The sequence below is a fragment of the Molossus molossus genome, unplaced genomic scaffold (genome assembly GCF_014108415.1).
Source record: "Molossus molossus isolate mMolMol1 unplaced genomic scaffold, mMolMol1.p scaffold_m16_p_5, whole genome shotgun sequence".
NCBI lineage: Eukaryota > Metazoa > Chordata > Mammalia > Chiroptera > Molossidae > Molossus > Molossus molossus.
Window position 1 is genome coordinate 39,752,983 of NW_023425388.1, and position 24,295 is coordinate 39,777,277.

Genomic DNA, 24,295 nt, shown 5'->3' on the forward strand with positions numbered 1-24,295 from the left:
TGAATTCTAATTTTGAGCATGTTTGCTGATTAATTGCGTGGTTCATTGAAGTGATTAAAGACTATCAATAAAGGGGAAATTTCACACATAACTGGTATTTTAAAAACACTGTACTGTGAAATGCTCTTGAAGCTGTATGTTTTGACAAGGCCTGCTTTCACTTAAAAGTGTATAAAGTTGGCAGGCAAGTTCCTCAATATAATAGGTATTTCGCTTGTCATGTCATGTCAAACCAAAATTTCCCTATAGTAGTATTTGACTTATTTGACTCCAGCCACTGTAAATGTTTCCTGTAGCTTGTAAAACATCTAGTTATCATGCCGTCTATTTTAGCTTGTTTGTACTAATGATTTATTTTCATTTTCTCCAGGATAGAGACCTGCAGCCAGCTGGATTTGATTTATAAGAGGGACATCTACAGTCAATGGCCTCTCTCACCACATTGCTACTATGGAAAACAGAATGGTCAATGGGATATGATCTGATAAACAGTGATGATTGAAGATGCCACTTCAGTACATGTGAAATCAATGGGAGATACTGGCTGCAAGAAGAGCCTTTTCAGCTTCTCTCGACACGTTCACCTTTAAGAAGTAGGAGGTGTATTCTACATTATAAGGTCTTTCTCGAGTGGATACAAATACTTCTGCCCCACTCTAACCAGACACCTAGACAACTGATGTGGGACCATGGCGCTGCCCAGATGCACGTGGCCAGGCTGTGTGTGGAGAGCGGTAATGGCATGCCTGTTACACCGGGGCCTGGGCGCCTCGCTGACTCTCTGCGTGCTGGCCTGTGTGCTCCAGGCTGCCCACGTGCTCTCCCAAAAACTGGATGATGCGGACCCGCTGGTGACTACCAACTTCGGCAAGATAAGAGGGATTAAGAAAGAACTCAATAATGAAATTTTGGGGCCTGTTATTCAGTTTCTTGGGGTTCCATATGCAGCACCGCCAACAGGGGAACATCGTTTTCAGCCTCCAGAACCACCCTCTCCCTGGTCAGATATCAGGAATGCCACTCAGTTTGCTCCTGTGTGTCCCCAGAATATCATTGATGGCAGATTGCCGGAAGTCATGCTTCCTGTGTGGTTTACGAATAACTTGGATGTGGTTTCATCATATGTCCAAGACCAGAGTGAAGATTGCCTGTATTTAAACATATATGTCCCGACTGAGGATGGTGAGTTTACTGCAGGAGAAACAGGGAGATCTGTTTATTCTTTTCTGATTTAACGGTATTAATTCATGTGTACCGGTAGCATGCATGGCTTTTCCTGTTGGCATGGAGACATATTTTACATGTGTGCATGCCGCTCTTTTTGTTCATGTGTGTTGGTGTACCTGTTCTTATTTTTTTCCTATGCCTACTCATTTTCTTTCCTCCACAGCACGTACACTTAGGTAGAAATGGGTCCCTAATTTCCATTTCCTACCGAATGACTTCTGAGAAGATGCATCAACATTTCTCCATTGCATGTGCAGGCTCAACGAACTGGGGACCTTTCGCACTCAGTAAATAGCAGGAGCATATTCAGTTAGAGAGTGGTGTTGCATGTTACGGCGGTCTGTGATGGAGCGCCATGTTATTTTCTAGTCTTCTATTCATTTTTCAGTAAAAAGAATATCCAAGGAATGTGCCAGGAAACCCGGCAAGAAAATATGTAGAAAAGGAGGTATGTATAAAAGTGGAAATAAAAAATGGGGGAAAAGCTTGCAGAGGAAGAACGAGACATTCTCCCAGAGGATGCTCTGCTGACCTTGGGAAGTGAATGGTCAGGTGATAAGTGGAATTGAATGGAGCCTGTCAAGGAATAGAGAGATGGTTAAGGAGAGTTGTAGCCGAGGAGACAACAGGTACCAAGCTCTTTGGTGGTGCCTTGTGTTCTGGTGCTGGCAGCATCCGCAGGAGTTGAATCTCTGCTTTGAGTTGGTGTGCTGAGGAAAGGATCCTTAGGCTGTTATGTTGCTGGCAAGAAACCCAAACTCTGCTTCCTTCCCAGCTGGTCAGCGTTTGGTCTCTGAGCCGTCTTCTACAGATAGAGATTTCTGTTCCTCTTCAGTTTCATGAATTCAGTCACAGACTTAGTTTCTGGTTTGTTTATTCTTAGCTCCTTCAGAACACCCAACGAGCTTTCTCCCGTAAGCATAAATTGGACATAACTATTGGGCAATGACTACTATTAGGTAATGTGTTTCTTCCCCGTCTTTTCATTCTCAGTCACTCTTCCAGAAGAGAATGAGATTTTGCAGATTTTTATACCAAATATTTACAGTCTGAAAATTACTTTAACATTTTTATATTTATGTTAAACATTTTAAAACATAGGGAAGAACATGATTCAGAAGCTACAATTAAATCAACCTTCAAATCATCCTCTCACCAGATTGAGCAAATGTGGACACTGACAGCTGCAAGCTTGCATCTGAACGTAGCTTGTCCACACTTCATTTTTACAGAACATCCAGTAAATCACTCAAAGGAGAGTATGATTTTCTATGGCAGTAAATCATCTAAGTGTTATGTTGACCCTATTTATAACTTCGTAGAATTTCCCATCTTCATACAGAAGTCATATTAATATTCTACTGCTGTGCATTCTACCTCCCTATGTGCTTCTAATCTGCTGGCTGCTTGGACCAAGTCAGATTTCATCACAAAATCCTTGTCGGGTGGGGAGTGACTGAACTGATCTATTTTACCAGGATTGCATTATATGGAAGAAGTTTCATATCACAAAATTCTTGACTTCAGATCAGAAGTATTTGCATCAAATTCAATTTCATTTTGTTTCGTTTTTGTTCTTATGTCTTTGGTCATACTGCTAGCATGGGATTCAACCTTTACTTTCTTACTGATGCAATGGTTTGGGTTAAAGTTGCTGTATACTTAAGAAGGTGGATATGGGGGCAACAAAGAAGGATGTTTTAAACAACGAAAACAAAGTCTCTTGTTTTTCCTCAAATGTGAAACACTGCAGTAATTTGCATCCCTTCGACTATTGTACAGTACTGCAGTGGTTATTATTATGCACCTTATTAAGTATGTGTAATTAGCTAAGTGACTTTCACCTCTTATCACAAAGATGTTGATTCACAAAGTCATAAATAAAGATGCTATTGACGAATGCATAAATAGTGCATAATACATTCAAATATCAACAATCAAAAAAATGATAAGCGGTACCAAAATATAAGCTAGTCAGTGAGAAAGTGACCTTTCTTCTCATACAACTTCAGAGGGGAATGGATGCATTAGAAAATTTTTATTGTTCTCGGATTGTTGGTTCTTATCTGCTTTATGAGAGAGTTGGCAAAGAGGCGCGGAGGCTGTGCTGTGTACTTTGGGAACCTGTGAACTAATTTATAATTAGCCTGAGGACAAAATCTATAGATCCCTACTTTAATCTGTGTGGTTTATAGTCCGTATCTATTGTGTTTTTATAGTAGGCATTCTAAAAAAATTATTTTACCTTGGTATTTATTATATCCTATTAATATCAAATATTTCTGCTCATAGTTTATGTCATCCCAATATCTGAATCACAAAGAATTTAAGTTTTATTTTCTATGTAGCCTTTTTAAAATAAACAAAGCTAAAGTTTAGGGCTTGGCTTTCAGGTAGAAGAGTAGAGATTTTTTTTCCAACTTTTAACTTTCTTTTCTTCTCTATCATGAAGGGTCTATATTCTGGTCATTTCAAGAAAATATTAGACCTTTTATCTTTAAACACATACTAATACATATATATGTATGTATATATATACACATATATATAAATTATATGGACTAAACAGTTCTTCAACAAAATTCTAGGAGGTTATAAATGATGGTTCAGAAAGTGTAAGAATAGTTATGTTGTATTTTATCTAAGTAAGTGCTAATAAAATTCTCTCTTATTATTATCACTTTTTTATTAAATATTTTTAAAATATATTTTTATTGACTTTTAGAGAGAGAGGAAGGGAGAGAGAGAGAAATATTGATGAAAAAGAAACATTGATCAGCTGCCTCCTTCACACCCCCAACTGGGGGGGATTGAGCCTGCAACCCCAGCATGTTCCCTGACTGGGAATCGAACCAGCAGCCTCCTGGTGCATGGACCTATGCTCAACCACTGAGCCACTCCAGCCAGGCATATTATAATTTTTTAAAATTGTAGATGGTCACCTGCAGAGAAGTACATGGACCCTACCCCTGTGCCAAATGCACCATAATCTGTACATACTGTATTCATTCAAGACTATTTCTTAATTGCCTATTAAAAATCATTCACTATTCAAGGGAATTAGTAATGAATGAAACAAAGATCTCTCTTCCTATAGAACTTGCATTCAACTATGTTTACAAAGAACAAAACATTTAGTTTGCACATTTGTCTGTACAGAAGGAAGAAAATCTTCTTTCTTCTCCAAGAGATGCCTTGCCGTAGTTTTTAATTAGAGCTTTTACAATGTTTTTTTTTTTTTTTGTTTTGTTTTTTATGAACTGTCGAAAAACATGTTTTACCCATAGACTGACTGGTTTAAACAGGCCCCAGTTGCACTTTTCAATCTATCTTTATATATTTCCCATGATAGTTTTAGCCATATGTTAATTACTCTCTAGATATTTCTTCAGGGTTTTATCTTTGTAAAACTGAAAGAAAAGATGAGGCTGAAAATGACAGGACTACCAACCCTCGGCCAAATAGGCTGATAACATGTGATAGAAACTGGAATCTGGATATGGAGCACAGACGTAATTTATTACATAAACTGTATGAGAGACGTTTATTTCTATTCTTATTATACAAATAAGAAAGTAGGTTATGAGTTGTCTTTTGGCCCAGTTTCTACTGCTAGTGAGTGGTAGAGTCACATTTGGCCCTGGTTCTTGCTTACATCAGATGCACTTCCGTTACGTTACATTTCTTCCAGCAGATCATTTCTATAGCAGAGGCTTGTATCTGTCTCTCCACCCTCTTCTTCTCCCTTTGTTCCTTCTTATCTATTTGATTATATTGTGAATTTTTTTTCTTCTATTAGTTGACTCTGTTTAAGACAGATTTAATTCTCACCTCAATTAAATTGGGTCAACCAATGTTAGCCACTGCTTTTCAGAAAACATTTTCTGTGCTTCTTTTAGTGAACACTTTTAAATAGTTTTCTTTCTTTCTTTGTTTCCTTTTTTTTTCATCCTCCCTCCCTCCCTCCCTCCCTCCCTCCTTTCCTTCCTTCCTTCCTGCCTGCCTGTCTGCCTGCCTGCCTTCCCTCTTTCTTTAACTGTCCAGACAAAGATTCCAATATAGTCTCCTGGCTGCTATCAGGAGTAGCTTAATTTCTTTATATTTCATTTTGTTACTTTAGTTTGCTCTCTTGTGAGAGTGCCAGCAAACAGTGCACTGGTCAGATATTTGCCAGTAAATATGAGAGGGAGGAACAAGAGACCCAGAGAATCCACAGACAAATCCATTGGCTCATTGGATATCCTAAGGTTGCGTATCTTTGAATTTCTCCAAACTATTATTTTCATAGTTCTTTTGAGGTGCAAACAGAATTAATTTTTATTTTTGCAGTGGCAAGAAACTTTTTCTTTTCATTTACCTTAATTTTTATTGTACAGAAAATAATCTCTAGATGGCTCTGGTACAATTCTTGACTCGTTGAACGTTTTATTTCTGATTTTTATAAATATTTTACTCTTATATGCTCTGTTTAGCAGTCTTTACCTGAGATAATATTGAAGTCATTCAAAAGCCTTTTACATAGATTTAGGGTTTATTTGGTTGTTTGTTGAAGAGAAACTGCTTTTCCCATAATTAAATATGTATAACGCTGACTCTTATCACTATCAATGTGTTTAGGATTTTAAAAAGAGATTCTATTCCAGAATGCTCTTCCTTCTTGCTTATATATTTTAACTAATTTATTTATTTATTTAACACAGATTTATTAAGTCCTTACTCTGTGCCAGTTAGATTGCTGCTCTAGATCCCAGAGAGACATCACAGAAACAAAACAAACAAATGGAAAACAAAACCAAAAGAATTCTTGCCCTTCTAGAGTGTACAGCCTAGTGTGTAGAGACAAGTGTAGGCAATACACAACTACATTTAAAAGGTGTAAGAAGATGAGAAACAAGGTATGGGTGTTCAAGAGTGCTGGTGTGCAGGGTGGAGGTAATTTTAAATACATTACGCAGGCTGGTCCTCAGTGGGAAGGAGATGGAGTAGATATCTGCAGAAAGAGCTGAGGCAAGGACATTAAGGTGAGAGTCTGTCTTGTGTGTTTAAGGAACGCCTAGTAGTATAGTTTATCTGCAGAGTTTAGAAAAAGGGAGGTAATGAGATTCAGATCGTCTGACTTTATGTTAAAGAGATCATTCTGGCTGATGTATTAAGAGTAGACTGAGGGCCTAGAAGAACAGATTTGCCATCAATTAAGACAGAAGAAAATGGTGGGTAGAATAGTTTAGGGGGAGGCTTTGTGGAAAGATGATGTTTAGTTTCAGACATTAAAATGCAGGTCATTCTTAGACATGCCTCTGTTTGCAAGCAACCGGTTTGAAGTTCAGGAGTGAGGTCTAAGCGGAGATATACATTTGGGAGTTGTGATATAGAAGGTGAAGATTTAAAGTTATGAGGTTGAGAATAAAAGGAATTGAATGAAAATAGAGAGAAGAAAGAAAAAAAAAAAAGACACAAAGACTAAGCCATGAGATACTCCAACATGAAGAGGTCTGGGAGAAGAGAGGGAAAGGCAGTGGGGACTCAGACAGTGTTCTATGTTGAGACGGGAGGTAAACCAATATATTTTGTTGTTGTTTTCTTTGGAAGATAAGTAAGAAAATGGATCAACATAAACAGAGTGATCAACTCTGACAAGTGAACTTTTACGAGGTGCTATGGATTTGACACACCGGAGTGGGTCTAAGGAAGAGCAGGAGAAGATTTGTGCTGCTGAGTACACATATAACTATTTTAAGGAGCTTTGCTCTAAAAAGGAGTAAAAAAAATGGTAGTTCAAGAATAGTAGAGATTGTTTTTGTTGATGAAGTTTAAGCCAGAGGAAGTAAAGAAATGTTTGTATATGGTAGGAAGGGAACAATGAAAAATGTGGCAGAAAGGTGGTAGACGACTAGAACAATATTCTTCGAGAAAGATGGGAGGCAATACACAATTGCAAGTTTTGGATTAAAAAGAGCATAGGTAGATAATGTAAATGAACATAGCTGGCAGAGTCCGTGAGTATAAGTACATGGGTAGCCATGTAGTGGGGTTTTCTTCTATTCTGTTGCTTCTGTTTTAGTTGTCTGATGTACAGTGTTAAGGGACATGGAGATCGAATGAAAACTGGAGAGCTCTCAATGCCTTATTAATTTATTTAATATCACAACAATCCTATGAGGTTCTTATTCCCACTTTACAAACGCAGAAATGGAGGACCAAAGAGGTTAAGTATCTCGCCCAAAGATACATAATTTATTGATGGCCAGCTTTCTTTTCTTTGAGGAGATTATTTTAGAATAGAGGGGACAAAACAAAATAACAAAATGGCAGCCATTTATATGGGATTCCAGGTCATATAGAAAGTGGGGCCATTTGCTAATAGAAGAATCTCATCTGGTTTATTTGGGGTTTCAAGATAAATGGGAAACCAGATACACCAGAGGTTTTGCTTCATATTTATATCTGTAGCCCTGGGCATGTGGTTAAGTCATCTGAAAGTTAAACAGCTTAAGCTGAAACTCTGAAAGGAGGTAGATCTAAAAGGCTGTAAAGTTTTGAAAGAAGCCCTGGCCATTTGGCTCAGCGGTTAGAGCGTCGGCCTGCGGTCTGGAGATACCCGGGTTCGGTTCCCGCTAAGGGCACGTACTTCGGTTGCAGTTTGTCCCTGGCCCTGGTTGGTCATGTGGGTGGCAGCCACTCAATGTGTCCCTTCACATCGATGTTTCTCTCTCTCTCTCTCTCTCTCTCTCTCTCTCTCTCTCTCTCTCTCTCTCTCCCTCCCACTCTATCTGTACAAAAAATGGAAAAATATCCTTGGGTGAGGATAAAAAAAAAAAAAAAGTTTTGAAAGAAAAGCGTGGATTCTTCCACCAGTTACTGACAGGCAGAGAGAGTCTCCTAAAGGAGACCATTAGAGTAGTCCAACTCCATTTCTCCAGAGAATAAATACTTTTAAAAACTTACAGAAACTGGGGTTGAACTTGGAAACTTGTAAGACGCATGCCATCAGCAGAAAGAGTTATGCCCCAAAATAATCCTTTGCAGAAACTTTCTTTCCTTTCTCCTATCCAGTATAATGATACATTTTCTTTACGTATTGTTTCCACATATAGAATATACTGTTAGCTTAATAATCATGATGCAGTCTTTGCTGTAATTCACTTCTGTATCATTTACCATTATAGATTTTGTTGATAATCTTTTGACCTTTAGTATTTCCGCTATAAATACTCTTCCTCCTCCTCCCACGGTGGTACATGCTAAGGTAGTTCTGGAAATAAGCGCCTTGAAAAATCACTCTAGTGTGGGAGGAGGGTTGTGGGGGGCTGGGTGAAAAAGATGAGGGGATTAAGAAGTACAAATTGGCAGTTAAAAAATAGCCGCAGGATATAAAGTATAGCATAGGGAATACAGTCAATAATATTGTAGTAACTATGTATGGTGCCAGATGGATACTAGAATTATCAGGAAGATCACTTTGTAAGTTATATAAATGTCTAACCACTATGCTGTATACCTAAAACTAATATAATATTGAATGTCAACTGTAATTGAATAATAATATTAAAAATCACACCAGGATTTGATCCTTTTAAACTCTGGACTAGATGTGGAAGAATCATTTTTAATCATAAATCTTTGCATAGCTTTTTATAAGTAGACAGAGAATTTTATATAACATCCTATATTGGTTTTCTAGGGCTGCTGTAACAAATTACCACAAATTGTGTGGCTTAAAAAGGCAGAGATTTATTCTCTCACAGTTCTGGGATGGAGAAGTCCAAAATCAAGGAGTTGGCTGGGTTGGTTATTTCTGGAGACTTTGAAGGAGGAGAATCTCTCTGCCTCTCTCCTGGCTTCTGGTGGTTGCCAACAGTCCTAGGCTATCCTTGGCTTGTGGTTGCATTGCTTCTGTCTCTACCTCTGTTGTCATATGGCTTTCTTTCCTGTGTGTCTCCCGGTATCTGTGTCTTCATATGACCTTCTGATAAGGACACCAGTTATAGGATTTATGGCCCACCCTAATCCAGTATGACGTCACCTTAATTACATTTGTAAAACCCCTATTACTAAATAAGGTCATTGTATTACTTTACTAGGGATGCCTTGACAAAGTATCACAAACCACATGGCTTAACAGCAGAATAGTTTTGTCTCATAGCTTTGGAGGCTAGAAGTCAGATCAAAGTGTCAGCAGGGTCTGGCCCGTGTGGCTCAGTGGTTGAGCATCGACCCATGTACCAAGAGGTCACCAGTTTGATTCCCAGTCATGTCCAGGTTGTGGACCCAATTCCCAGTGGGGGGCATGCAGGAGGTGGCCAATCAATGTTCTCTCTCATCGATGTTTCTATCTCTCTCTTCCTCTCCCTTCCTCTCTCTCTAAAAATTAGTAAAGGAAAAAAAAATGTCAGCAGGGTTGGTTTCTTTTGAAGAGTATGAGGATGGATCTATTCTGGGTCTCTCTTCTCGGCTTATAGATGGCTATATTCTCCCTATGACTCTTCACATGACATTCTTCCTGTGTGTATTCTGTGCTCAAATGACCCCTTTTTATATGGACACAGATCATAGTGGGTTAGGGTGCACACTAATTACCTCATTTTAAGTAATTATATCTGTAAGGACCCTAATTGTAAATAAGGTCATGTTGTGAGGTACTCAAAGTTAGGACATAAGCATATGTGTTTGGGGTTAACACAGTTTATTCATATTTGGAGTTCTAGTTGGACGTGGATTCTTGAGGGTCGCCAAGCACACTTTCGCTTTTTCAAAATGAATCCCCTGAGAGAGCTCAAAATGGTGCATGATTATGCCCTTTATAGGTTGAAAATTAATTGCTTATTGGCGTTGAATAACTTACCCAGGGTCACATGGCTGCTAGTCAGGAGTACCAGGGCCGCTTTTCAAATACAAAGTAAAATTTCATGTGATGTTTAGTCCCTCCAACAGATATGGATTCTCTCTGCTCTTCTGAGAAGTTTCTTTAATTTGTTTATAAATATTTTTCTGTGAAGATAGAGTACTATTCATTAGTCTAGCTACTTTTAAATATCGAAATGTTTGACTCTGTGTAGACAAAATGATTTTGATTTTTTTTTATCTTTCCCTGAATTTTAAGCATTTTATCCAGCTGATTACTTCCTCGCAAAATGTTTTTTGTTGTTAATCCTCAGCCAAGGATATTTTTTCATTGATTTTTAGATAGAGTGGAAGGGAGGGAGGGGGAGAGAGAGAGAGAGAGAAAGAGAAACATCGATGTGAGAGAGACACATTAGTTGCCTCCTGCGTGACCCCAACCAGGCCCAGGGTTGAACATGAAACCCAAGTATGTGCCCTTGGCTGGGAATTGAACCCTCAGCCCTTGGGTCGGTGGGCCATTGCTCTAACCTCTGAGCCAAACTGACCAGGGCACAAATGTTGTTTTAGTTAAAATTAAGAATCTACCAATTTCAAACTTTAGTAGCATTGATTTTCAATGTTGCTTTATTTGTCATATTTAGGCAATCAGACAAAGTTCTTAAATTTTTAATTTAAGACCTATTTCTTTGTTTACTCGTTCATGTGGTATGCATGTAATGATAGGATTAGAGCAATTTAATTATAGCCTATAATTTTCATTAAAGCGTGCAAAATGTTGCAAAAATCAGCTTTAAACAATGACAAAAGGAAATCATGATAAAAGAAGCTGGGGTCACTGCAACCATATTTATAATTTTCAAAAGTAGGACATCTGATGAATCAACAATGGCCTTATTTCCTGCTCCTCCCCTCAGGTGCGAAGGAAGAAGTCTTCATTCTCCCCTTCATCCCTTTTCTTTGAGCCAAGACCTTTGGAGCAGTTAATGCCAAAAAGAAATGACATATTGTCTCCTCGTCTTAGGAGTATAATAGAGAAACTCCTTAGCTCTCTTCTCTTTCTCTCACAAAAGCCTTTCTGTTCTGTCTCCCCCAAAAGCTTGGCTTCTCTTTTAGAATCTTCTTTCCAAGCTCATCACAGTGGACCGACAGAGGGGTCCGTGTGCAGAGCGGGTACCACAGGAGGACAGATGCTACCTACCTGATGCACAGATTAGATGCATTTGCAAACAGAGCTGCTCCCGGGAAAGGAGGAAAAGCCCAGGCTAGAGTTATTAAGAACATACACACTTCTCAGGAATAGACGTGTCCTCATGAGGGGGTGGTTGGAAAGAGGAACGCCAATGGCTGGGCTAATGCTGCTCCTCGCAGTTCCCTCTCACCGTCGTCTTCCGCTCCCCATCCTTCCAGACCCCGAGCAGCTGGCCTCAGCTTGCAGCTCGGAGCCTTCATCAGAAAGAATGAATACATCCTTCGGGCACGGGGAATATAGGAGCCAGGCAAATCCTGGGTGTCTGAGCTGCCTCTGAGCTAGGCAGCAAGTACCTGCCAGTGCCCCTCTGCCCCCCCCACCCCCACCCCCAGGCCCCCACCCCCTGGCTGGGGCAGCTGGACCTCGCTTTTCCTACACGTGGAGAGAGTCCATCTGCATTGAGAAGATTTGTTTTCAGCGGAAGGGAAAAAACTGGGGGGGGGGGGGGGGATTCAGTTATTTTCAAAAAGTTTGAAAGTCATTTGTTTAGGGGATCTATCTCATTTCAATGAAAACTGATATGTATATAAATTTTTATTCTGAAGAGAAAATTTTTCTATAATGACCATTTAAAATATTGTGTATTCTAGCTCACTCTGAAAGGCCAAAAATGAGATTTAAAAATAATTTTTTTTTTAAATTTTATGAATACCTTTGACCACCTGTGTAGTTTGACCAAGGGTATTTTGAGGAAGAAAAAAGAACAACAACTCACCATAAATTCTTATAGAATGTTTAGTGGGACCTCATGTTGTCATTAAATGGAATCTTTGATTATTACATTAATGCCCGCCCTCCCTCCCTTTCTCCTTCCCTCCTTCCCTCCTTCCATCCCTCCCTTTCTTCCTCCTTCCTTTCCTCCCTTCTTCCTTCCTTCCTTCCTTCCTTCCTTCCTTCCTTCCTTCCTTCCCTCCTTCCTTCCACCTCTCCCTCTCTCCCTTCTATCTTTCCTTCCTCCCTTATTACTATTTTTTGTGGCTTTGCTCTGTTTTGCATTCTGTGTCCAAAAGCACAGCCTCAGATTCCCTACATGGCTGCCTCTTTCTTTCTCAGCTGGAGCCTGCTGTGGGCACAGTGCCCACATCCAGAGCCACTGAGATTCAGCTGGGCAGGGTATATTTTTGCCCTCATGGAACTTACATTGCAATAACTGCCTGCTAATCACAAGAAACAAGACATTTTTTATTGGTGAACATGTCACTATTACCAAGTAAATGTAAGCCTGATTTGCATTAAAATCTCAAAACAAAATGAGGGAATGGCTGTTTCTATGAAGAGAAAAAGGTAACGATGCTGATATTTGGCACTGTGTTCCCTATAATAAAACATTTAATTAAATCTTTAAATGTGTATGGAGCACAAAATATGCACATCAGAATAAAACTCGTCAGGCATAACCAAAACTATAATTAGATCAGCCCTGTTGCCTGAGCCCACCTTAGCTGCTCTGCCAAGAAGCAGTGGTTTAAAACTTTCTATCCATCTGTTTAAAAAAAATAACACAAACAGCCGAGGCTGTACCTTTGCAGTCTCCATAAAGCTTGGGAATGCTTACCCATGGATCCAGCAGATGCTGCGTGACTGGGCTGCAGGCTGTCTCTTCCAGAGGTAAATGAACAGCTCCACTCTGTGCTTCTTTCTGCACTTTTGTTGAGTGTCTACTCTGGGGACGGGGCCCTGGTGTTTGGCCCCAGGGACACAGATTAAAAGGGCATTAAAGAGCTCCCCTCCAAGTACTCACTGTAGGGGGCGGGGGGTGGGGGGGGAAGGCAGATACAAAAAGAGAATAACAAGGCAGTAAGTGTCCTGAGGAAAGGAAGCAAAGAGGCATGATGGGAATACACAAGGAGGGGTGTCTATGGGGTAGAGGTGTTTTGTGACAAAGTTGTCCTTGAATGAGCACTTGGGAATGACTACTGAAGCCCCTTGCGAGTGTGGTCTGAGGACTGCTTGGTTGAGTAACTTCAAATGAAAATCTTTGAGTGCTTATTTCAAGAGCTTGCTCGCTTGTTATTTGTGTGTGTGGGTGTGTATGCATGTCTGTACATCTGGATGGCTGCTTCACTGTTGCCTGGATATCAGTTGTCTCCTCTTCCTGCTCTCACTTTGCCAGGCTTTAGAGACACTACCTGCTGCTTCCGAGGTGCTCAAGCTGATCTCTCCTGGGTGGGAAGGCGGAGCGAATGGCTGAAACAAAAAACAAAGAAATGGGCTTGGTGTGAAATAAAAACAAGTAGGCGTGATATGAGCATCTCTACTGTGAGCAATCCATAGCAATTTATGTAGACTTTGTCCAAAGACAATTCTCGCCATTGCACTTGCTCCTCTCGGGAGGTGGCTTCTCTGGGGTAAGTGCAGGCGTCACTGAACCCTGCTACTCAGAACAGCGCAGACATTACCCCGCCACCAGTGTGCACACTGCTCCTCCATCCCTCCCCATGTCCTCACCGTAATTTAGAACCTCCATAACTTCTTACCCAAACCATTATAATAGCCTTGTAACAGATCTTCCTCTTTGTGATCCTGCTTCTGCAGTTCAGTCCACACATAGCAGCCAGTGTGGTCTTTAAAGTCTGAAATCACTTTTTTGTAATCCCCTGTTGCTTTTAGAATACCAAGAGCGTGGCCTGTGAGATCCCATATAGTGACTCCTGCCCACTTATGCGATCTCCTTCTATAATATGTTTCCCTTTGCTCTTGACTTTCTAGTCTTGGTGATCTCATTTTGGTTATTTGAATAGCCAATATCTGTCCTACCTCAGGACCTTTGCACTTGCTGTTCCTTTTACCTTGAGTGTACAGAGTCTACCTCTTTTCCTAAGTCTTACTATTCCAGTCTTGGCAAAACGCCACCCTGTCCAAGCAGCCTTTGCTGAGCTCTCTGCTACGCTCACCTCCTCACCCTCTCCCCTTGGTTATTTCCTTCTTTATGTTATAGTCTTTATATGAAGTTATCTTGTTCATTTATGTGCTTACATATTTACTCTCTGTTCGCCCCAGAAGAACATTTCTCTTCTTCACTGCTGTATCCGCAGCACTCCCAGGGATTTAATAATATTCATTGAAAACTTAAACAGCCTTAAGAAACGATGCACTTTGTTGGAGAAAACCTTCATCCCCCGCCACCTGCGTTCATCTGAGTAATACGACACCTGGAGTCGTTCCTCGCCAGACGTGGAAAGGAGGAATACATTCTCTTCCTCGCTGCTCTGCAGTCACTACTTCCCAAACTGAAGAACGTTTCAAAGCCAACGTCTGAGTCCTTAACTAAGAAATAACAGTGTTGTGTGGCTGTGTCTGACAGATAGAACCTGGGCTCCGCGAGGGCCCTCGGGGCCGAGTGGCTGCCAGCAGCCGAGCTCTTGGCCCTCTGCCCGTGCACGTTACTTCCGCCTTATTGCCTCTGTGCTGAATTTATATTTTAATACAAGACGCCAACAGTGCATTTGTGTAATAGGAGCACGGAGAATGATTTCTCTTTTCCAGACCAAAAGCTTCATTTTTCCTTTCCACCTTCTAATTTAATTTCCTTTTCCTCTTACCCAACTGCAATTTCCCTCCCTTGACAAATACATCTTCTTTTGTAATTATTTTATTTTCTTTGCCCTTGTTCTACCGTCTACCCTGAGACAGGACTTCTTGCCACTGTTTCTGCTAAGACAGGTCCTTTGGGGTTTGTGAGGAGGCAGAGCCTGAGTACGAGTTGATCTAAGAAGAGGTCTAACATACCTACTTTCTGCATACCTTCAGATAGCCTAGTGGTCTGTGTTGGGGATCTCCTTTCTTAAGATTTAGGCTTTATTTGGTTCATATCATCATTAACAAGTACATGCATCCAGAGGGTAATAGTTCTTATTTTATTCGATATTAGCATCTCCCAGCTTTTCCAGAAAAAGCCAGAAATCACTTTATAAAATGGGGGAAACCAGAGAATGAGACCTTATTGTAAGTACAACACCATAGGCAGAGTTTTAGAACATGGTTGATGCCCAATAAATGGTTGATCATTGAAGGAACCTTGTGAGCAGGACAGCTAACGTGCAGCTTAGATTACTGAGGTCAGTGGAGAGGCCAGGGCCTTTACTAGTGGACAGTGGGGGCTGGACCTGGACAGTTCTGGGTGGAGAGGCAGAGTAAGAGCATTATAGACCTAGACTCTCATTCTCGTTGGAGAGACAAATCTGGTGGTAAGAGAGACTAGATCGATGTCTTAGAACACATTGTTGGAGCTGGTGGAGAAGACAGTGTTAGATTCCTGTCAGAGTCGGCTTCATGAAAAGGGATCTGGGCTGTCAAACCAATCCCTGTGCTCAGACAGCTCCATTCTTAGTTAAATGCTTGATGGTCGCCATCTTGAAATTCATAATAATTTTTTGACATGGGACCCTGCATTTCCATTTGTCACTGAGCCCCATGCGTTATGCCGTCAGCCTTGCTTCCTGGCTTTGCTGCCATGCCCCATGCTGCATACCCACCGATGCTCATATACTTAGAAGATAGTGGAATATAAGCCCTCTGTGCATGCTGGGAAGTTTGGTTACAACTCTCAACACTGTAGACATTGGTGTTTGTGCTCTTCTCGTTCCCTTCACATCTGAGGGGAACGATGGAAAAAGGACTTGTAACTTGGGGGAGGGTCTGTTTATTTCTCATACCTATTATCATGTGTTTCTCATGAAACAGTTATTAAGTGTCTACTATGTCCTAGGGACTATAATAGACACAGGATAAAGCAATTAGATGTGGTATTTGTCCATAAGGGGCAATCAAGCAAGGGATTAAAAATAATTTTTTTTAATAGCTACCACTTGTACAATTCCTATCATGCAGCAGCCCTTGTGTTAAGGGTTTTATATGGTCATGTGTCACCTCGTGAGGAGGATACATTCTGAGGTATGCATTGGTAGGTGATTATGTCATTGTACAAATGCGTAGGAGTCACGATGAACAAACAGCATGAGATTAAAAAAGAGATGCAACCAAGAGCTGAGGCAAACATGAGATGTCCAGGCTCCTGCCCATGTGACATTGCGTACTGTTATATAGCAAACTCTTTTTTTTTTTTAAAGTAGAAAGAGTACACCCTAAAATAGTGATAAAAAGTGTAGTGTGGTATATAGTAGATACATCAATAAGTAACATGTTAGTTTATTATCATTATCAAGTGTTACGTACCCAAGTATTATGTACTCTACCTAATTGTATGTGCTATATTTTCATGTGAATGGCATCCCAGTAGGTTTGCTTACACCAGCATCACCCCAAACAGGTGCTGCATGGTGCTGCAACTCTGTCAGCTGCAACCTTACTAGGCGAAAGGAAGATTTCAGCCCCATTAACACCTTACAGGACCACTGCCATACGCGTGGTCTGTTGTGGACTAAAATGTCATGTGGTGCATGGTTGTGTTAACATACTTGATTCTCACAAAAGCCTGAAGAGATTGTTAGTAGGAATATCCCCACTTTACTGATTGGGGACATGAGGCACAGGTAGGTCACATGTACTGTATAAGGTTCCACAGTTAGGAAGTGGCAGAACCAGGATTCAAAACTGAGCACCTTGACTCCACTGACAGTGCCCTCAGCTGCTAAGCGTGAAGCACACTGGAGGTGCTGTGAAGGAAGCACAGCGTATGTGGGTAGGGTGCTGCCCAAGGAGGGAATGGCCAGTTCTCTCTTGGATGAGGGGTGGTGACAACAGGTTTCATCATAGTAATCTTGCTTGCAATGGACTGTGAAGAACGGGGGAGAGGATTTCCTGGGGAGGGGCGGGAGGTTTGGCTAGGCAGAGAGCAGTGCGTGATGACAGAGACAAGACTGGACCAGGCAGCTCCGGATCTTTGTGTCTGAGGAGCCTGGAGGTTTTCTCGAGGTGGTGGAAAGTTGTAAAACATTTTAAGCAAAGGTTGGACAAGATGAGTGAGCATGTTAGAATATTCTCTCTCACAACAGTGACAGAATCCAAGGATGGAAAACCAAGGTAGACACAAATAGAAGATTATCGCATTGGTGTGTCAATACCCCTGAGGTCCTCACCCACGGCTGGAGAAAGGAGGAGATGAAAGATAAGAAGTGTTTATTGGCAGCTCCATAACAGTGAGGGGTTGGCCCAGCTGGTGTGGCTCAGTGGTTGAGCATTGCCCCATGCACCAAGAGGTCGCTGGTTCGATTCCCGGTCAGAGCACATGCCCAGGTTGTGGGCCAAATCCCCAGGGAGGGGCATGCAGGAAGCGGCCGGTCGATGTTCTCCTTCATCAATGTTTCTATCTCTCTTTCCCTCTCTCTTCCTCTTCCTCTGAAATCAATAAAGAAGAAAAAAAATTAAAAAAATAAAAAGAGTGAGGGGTTGACTGTGTGTGGAGAGGTCAGAGAAAGGGGTGGAGCTTATGATCTCACCCGCCAGAGACGTTCTTCTTGACCTGCTGTCCACACGCCCCCAACCAGCCTTCTGTGTCGTGGCTTCTCCAGCAGTTCTGAAGGAGGAGGTGCAGGATAGAGGGGGACTTAAAATGAAGACAGGGAGTTTGAGGGAAAGGGGGTGCCAGTGGCAGAGGAGAAAAATGAAGGGAAAAAAGCAACCCAGACAGCAAGCAGGACAGGATGGAATGCTGAACACATTCTCCTATATGGCAAATGTAAACTCTTAAAAATAATGCCACACATGTGTATTTATTTTACCGGGTCATTTTTAAAACGTAGAACTCGAAGGGGAGATAAGTAAGCCAGGACCAGACGATGACAGGGAAGTGTGGCAAGGAGACCGAGGAAAGAGTCATGACTGTAACCACCTGTGGTTGGGGAAAGCTGGAAAATGAGGAGAAAGTCCTGCATAGACAGGAAATAATGACTATCAACTGGACAGAAAGCAAAATCATTCAGTTAAATGTAAATTGCTAAGAAGAACAGACTGGTACATAATTTAGGTAGATTTGTATTAATGACACAGCAAATGAACATAATTTTTCAGAACACAACTCAGAAAATACATGTTTATTGAATTCAGCGTGTGTTTTTGGAGCACTGTGTGGTATGGTCTATGCTAGTTATTGGAACACAAATCCAATCTGTACAAACTAGGAACACATACAGATGTACATACATGCACTACACTTCGGTACTTGAAAGTTAGTATGGCCCTGGCCGGTTTGGCTCAGCGGTTAGAGTGTCGGCCTCTGGACTGGGTTCAGTTCCTGCTAGTGGCACGTACCTTGGTTACAGTTTGTCCCAGGCCCTGGTTAGGGTTGTGTGAGTGGCAACCAGTCGATGTGTTTCTTTCACATAGATGTTTCTCTCTCTCTCTTCCTCCCTCTCTCCCTCTCACTCTATTAGAAGATAAACAAAAACGTCCTCGGGTGAGGATAAAAAAAAAAAAAGAAAAAGACTAGAGAGGTCATGGGGCGGGGGGCGGTGACATGTTAAAGATCCTTGTAAGAATCAAGAAATCATCAAGTCGGATGTGAATTGGAAAAGTTCCTCAAAGGCGGAAATATTTGGATTGGCCTCGGAACAGGAACAGGCCCGCAGAGGCAGAGATTAAGGCCGTTGTCCGGCAACAAACGAACAAAAAAGCTGTTAGCAGTGTCTGGGGCAGAGAGCGTCTGGGACTTAGATCACAGAAGGAATTGAATTGGGATAAGTCACTGGTTGTGTGGTTGTGGTACAATGTCCGAAGGCTTAGAAGGCCAAGATGAGTATGATATTTTAGGCAAGGGATTGTGATATTATTGTAAGGAGTGTGGTTCTAGAGGAGGGTCTGCAAGGAGTAGGAAGGGTTGTAATTGATTCGATTATAGGAAAGGAAACTAGATAAGAGGTAATGGCCCTTCGGTTTATATAAAAAGTATAACTACAAAGATGACAGGTTTAAGACACATTTCAAAGTAAAATTGGGAACTGATTGTAAAACTATGGAGGAGAACAGTAAGCAGGGAGACATCGGCAAGGTTGGCAGCAGATTGGTGACTGCATGGCCCGGAGGAAGGTGATGTTGTTTATAAATCCTATCTCCAGATCTACCCCAGGAATAGATGAGCTTGTGAAATTTCCAGCACAATTGGCCGTGTGAATACACTTATCAGCCTTTTATTTATTCTCATTACTATGAAAGTATAAGAAAAACTATTTATGCCTTTGTTGTGTGTTCAAATAAAATATTAACCTTAGCAACACAAAGCAATGTTCTAGAAAAATCCTACATTCACCATTTCACCGAACAGCGGATAAAAAGATGATGCATCTTCTGCACTAAAATGTCTCTGTTCCTGTCATTTCTGAGCGGTGCGCAGATTTCCCAAGAGAAATGAATGGGGTACATCCCGCTTCTCAGAGGAAAGGCCCCCACTGCCAGGGGCTGTGTGAATCTAATTCTCACTGACAAGCCCAGACTGAAGAATGCACACGAGGCCAATTGCGCAGACTCGGCCTGTTTTTCCGGCTATTTAACTGTTCACATCAAGGGCTGTGTTTATTTGCATGGAAGTGAAATGGACCCAAAAAACTTGAAAGCAGTGAAGCTACATGTCTTGGTGTCAAAAATACAGATGGGACTGGTAAGGTTTTTCCCCAAGACTGGCACACCTAAATCATTAAAACCACATAAGCCTCAGAGAAAGCCTGGCAATGCCGGATGTGGGGCATGAAGTAGAAAATTATCTAAAGCAATGGCAGGAACAGCTGGCACGATCAGAGCGTGATAGAATGCCCAGATTTCTTTTTTGATATTGACCTGCTGGAAGAAGAAGGGAAATAGTCCCAGGAAAAAGAGGGAGGGCGGGGGGAATCAAACTCATTTTGAGATTTGAGGAAAATGAAAGTTCACATTTGTCAGGTGAGTATATGGATCACTTTTCATAATATGATTAAACAAGAAAATTTACTTATTATTTGAGATTTCTGAAAAATAAAACAGCCAAGTTAGTGGCTAACCTAATTAGTAAACACAGTTGCCATATTTTCTGCCCAGCGACAGATGCAGGCCCTAGGGGAGCTGCACACCGACTTCCAGATCGTTGAACAAATGACTTCTTAGTGCACTAATTATGCCGAAAGAGTTAAAGGAGCATCTAAGTGCGTTCTATACCCAAGGGAGTGCTGAGGCCCAGAGAAGTTCAGCTGAAGGAAAACCCAGAGGATGGCTATTCCTGAGACCCCGAATGCAGATGGCCTGTCCCATCTGCATTCTAGAGCCACATATATTTATTCTCTTCATTCGCCTTTTTTCTTGCTACGGCCATCTTGGTAGCCTGCCTCTAACTTGGTTTCCATATACACTTCGGTGAAGGTTAACCTTCGTGGATTCTGTCCTTCAAGTGCTTTGGCATGAAGCCAACGATCCTGACTGAATGTTGACAGCAGGGGAGCCTATGGACTGTGTTGTCTAGGAGCTCAGTCTGATGGGAAAGGAAGTTAGGACAGGGACATCTATTTTGCCAATGCAAGGGAGTGTGGTAATGTTCACTACAGAAGAAAAAGCAAGCCTTTGGAAGCTTAAAAGAAAGGAGGGATGACATCTAATTGTGAATGTGTTTTGGGTGAGGACAGAGAGTGGACAATCAGAAACTGATAGGCTTTCAGGTGACCTAAAATAATACAGACTTTTGACAGGTAGAAATGGAAGGAGAGACTGTGTGCAAAGAAGAGAGAGCAGCATGAGCGAAGGGAGGCACGGAGCTGGGAGAGACCAAGGACTGTGACTGCAGTGGCTGGAGTTGGGCTTGGAAGCAGGTGAGACAGAACAGGAAGGGAAGATTTATTGGGACCTTTGCAAAAGACTTGGAATGCCAGCGTGGGGATTTTAGTTAATTGGGTAGGCAGAGGGGGGCCACCAGATGTTTGTACGTAAGAGAGTGACATGATTGAAACTTAGGAATATTAATTTGGTAGTTGTCTTTGGTTAGATTGATGTTACAAGAGGCTGGGGCCTGGAAAAAAAATAGTTAGTAGTCTTTTATATATTGTGTCATCTGACAAGCAGTTGATCAGTAACTTAAAAAATCTTACAAATATTTAAAATTTCCTGCAGTCCCATTGATGTCTATTTAAAAGGCTCCAAATATTGACAATAAAGAGCATTATTAGCCTGGTTCCTTATCCTCCCCCCTTATTTTTTCACATAAAAAAAGGTATTTTGGAAGAACCAGTGTATACAGTTGAAAGGTTGTACCCTGGGAAAGGGGCTGGGCCCTCTGGCCTCCTGCCAACACATCAGCGGTGGGAAGAACTGTGGCCGAATTCAAGGCTTCCTGTTCTGGCTCATTGCGTCGTGTGTGACTTTGAGTAAGTTATGTTACACCTTTGGGCTTCAGTTTTCCACTTGTGTTACATGAGGGTTTGAGCTCCATGGCCTCTAGAGTCATTTCCATATTTTACATTTTTAGGTTTTTATAAGAAATAAAGCAACTGCAGTGGATAAAGGGTTAATGTCTGTCTTATTTTCTTCTGCCTATTTCACTGACTGGCCAAGAATTCTAGAAAGAAGGATGAGTTCAGTGCATGCATGGATTAAATGGAGCATGAGCTTGTTTCATTTCTTGCAACAGTTTAAATGCCATCTTTAATGTTTTCTTGTCATGCTACTGTTGCTCCCCCCTCACCTCCCCGTTTCCAAGAAACAAAACTGTTGCAGATGTCTGCTCCCATGCCCTACAATTGATTAAAGCTAGGTTCGGGATACATTTTCTTCTTTATATTTAAGAATACTTAGAGTACCAATTTAAATAAATTAGCTGTGGCATAATATTGGTATATCTTAGTTATATCTGCCAGGGAATCACTTAAATCAGCTAGCTGTGCAGTGCTTAAAAACATGGAAGTAAGAGACTTAACAACAGAAGCTATTGCAATTTAGTTAATTAATTATAATAGTACATAGAGAATATTAGGCAACCAATTGTACTATTTCCAAGACTAATTTATAGATCAGAGGTCGTCTTATTTTTCTTAACTGGGAAGATGATATGTTAATAATTATCTTTTATATTTCATTCTCTCCCTCTCTATTTACATTTTTTTCCTTTGGGGGCATCCAGATAGTTTTATAAAAGGCTTGTGAGAATAACATGATTAATATGTATTACAGTGAGAATCTTGTAGAGAAACTCTACAGTAATCATCAGATATTAGATTCTTACCAGTTTGGTCAGACAGGTGTAGACAACGGGTGAGTCAAATATTCTCAACTCCACCCTCTTATCATTTCCTTGACTATAATGAACGAGTCATCAACTGTTTTTGGATTTACTCTATTATGTTTAAAAAGTATTTAGCAGATTGACTTTGAGTCCTCAGGGGACTGAGGATGTCACTGTTAGAAATGTCATTTTCCTTTAATTTTTCCCTTTCTCATTTTACAGAAGAAAAATGGACAGATGAATTAGAATGGCGAAGAACTGGGGTAAAGGGATGACACTATATAAATTAGACAAAAAATATCCTTGACATGGGTTTTAGAAATAAGCTAAAGTAAACTGTTTCTGAACTCGAGACCGGTATTTTGTGGTTGTAGCTTTTGGAAAGACTGTACCTCTCCCCCACTTCCACCCTACAGAGACACACAACACCGTAATCATCACTCTGGTTTTTCTGTGCAGATTGCAGTTGAATAAAACAAAATTTGGATTTACTTATTAGTTTTAGTAAATTGATTTAAATGGATACATGTGTTCATTTACTCAAGCTTCTCTATCTTCCCCCGGTGAACACGTCCCCGTGGGCATGCTATGATTGTGTGAGTCTCCGTCCTCCCGTCTCTCTTTGAGCAGACCCAAAAGACAGGTATTTCAGGCAGCGAATCATGAACCATTTATTAAATGACCTGTTATGCAGTGTTTATGGCTTAGCTCATAAATCCTTATTTTGGTTAGTGATACAATATTAAGTGAGTGTGTTAACTAATAAAATAATAAGATAACTAAGGAGTATATGTTCACTCAACTTACCTGAACTATTCACCTGAATCTGCCCAGAAAATCTTGGAGCATTTGATATAATGCAAAATGTCTTTAAGGAGTCTGTAAACACAAATCAATGGACTTGTAACAGAGTTACCAGTTTGAAAAACTCAGTACAAAACTGAAATAAACTCACTGTTTTAGGACTGTGGACTTTGTTTTAAAGGATGATAGGATAGATACATATTTGAAATTTAGTGTGATTAATTGTTCCTGTATCTAGAAATATAGCTTTGGAAATTGAATTGTATTTAGCATCTATATCACAGTATATTCAAATGTGTCAAATCCCTCTTCATTTTGTAGCCCGTAGATCAGAGCCCAGAGGACTTTCTGCACTCACAGAAATGTTCTGTGTCTTCTCTGACTGTGTGGCAGCCACTAACTACATGTGGCTGTTAGGCACTCAAGACATGGCTAATGTGACTGATAAACTATTTAATTTTATTTAACTTGTATTAATGTAAATTAAAATTTAACTAGCTATCAATGATTAATAGCTATCATTTTGGGCAGAGCAGCTGGAGGATGAATATAAGTATCAACAGAAGAAGGATAAAAATCATGCAGGATTTTCAAATTTGAGTAAAAACTCAGTGTTTGTGTAATGAAAAAGTAGCTAGATATTGTTTTTAAGAAGTGAATTTATTCTAAAAGAATATATCAAGTATGATTATTTTTAATTTTAGGTATATTTAGAATAACATTAAAAATTTATCTTAACTACAGATTTTGTGTGTGTGTGTGTGTGTGTGTGTGTGTGTGTTAGAGAAAGAGGAAGGGACAGGGAGAGAGAGAGAGAAATATTGATGAGCGAGAACATCAATTGGCCACCTCCTGTACACCTCCCTCCCCCACTGCGAATGTACCCTGACCAGGAATCTAACTGGTGACCTCTTGGTGTGTGGGTCCACGCTCAACCACTGAGCCACACTGGCTGACCTAGATTTTATTTCATTTTTGCAGAAAATTTATCATCAATATTTTAAAAGTAAAACAAAAGGCTTTCAGAAGAATGTGTTGAGTCA

General features: G+C 40.7%; 1 protein-coding gene across 7 annotated transcripts in view; it reads left to right on the forward strand.

Moving 5' to 3' along the window:
- The window catches only part of NLGN1 (neuroligin 1), a 713,990-nt gene that overhangs the window by 22,961 nt on the left and 666,734 nt on the right, over positions 1-24,295 (forward strand). For 4 of the 7 annotated variants that reach the window (XM_036243019.1, XM_036243022.1, XM_036243023.1 and 1 more), the window contains exon 1: positions 442-1,182. In XM_036243019.1, the coding sequence (XP_036098912.1) occupies positions 690-1,182 (493 nt within the window). In that variant the 5' untranslated portion in view covers positions 442-689. Of the gene's footprint in view, positions 1-370; positions 1,183-1,615; positions 1,676-24,295 lie in introns of those variants that run through there. The other 3 variants (XM_036243018.1, XM_036243020.1, XM_036243017.1) reach the window with 2 other exon arrangements.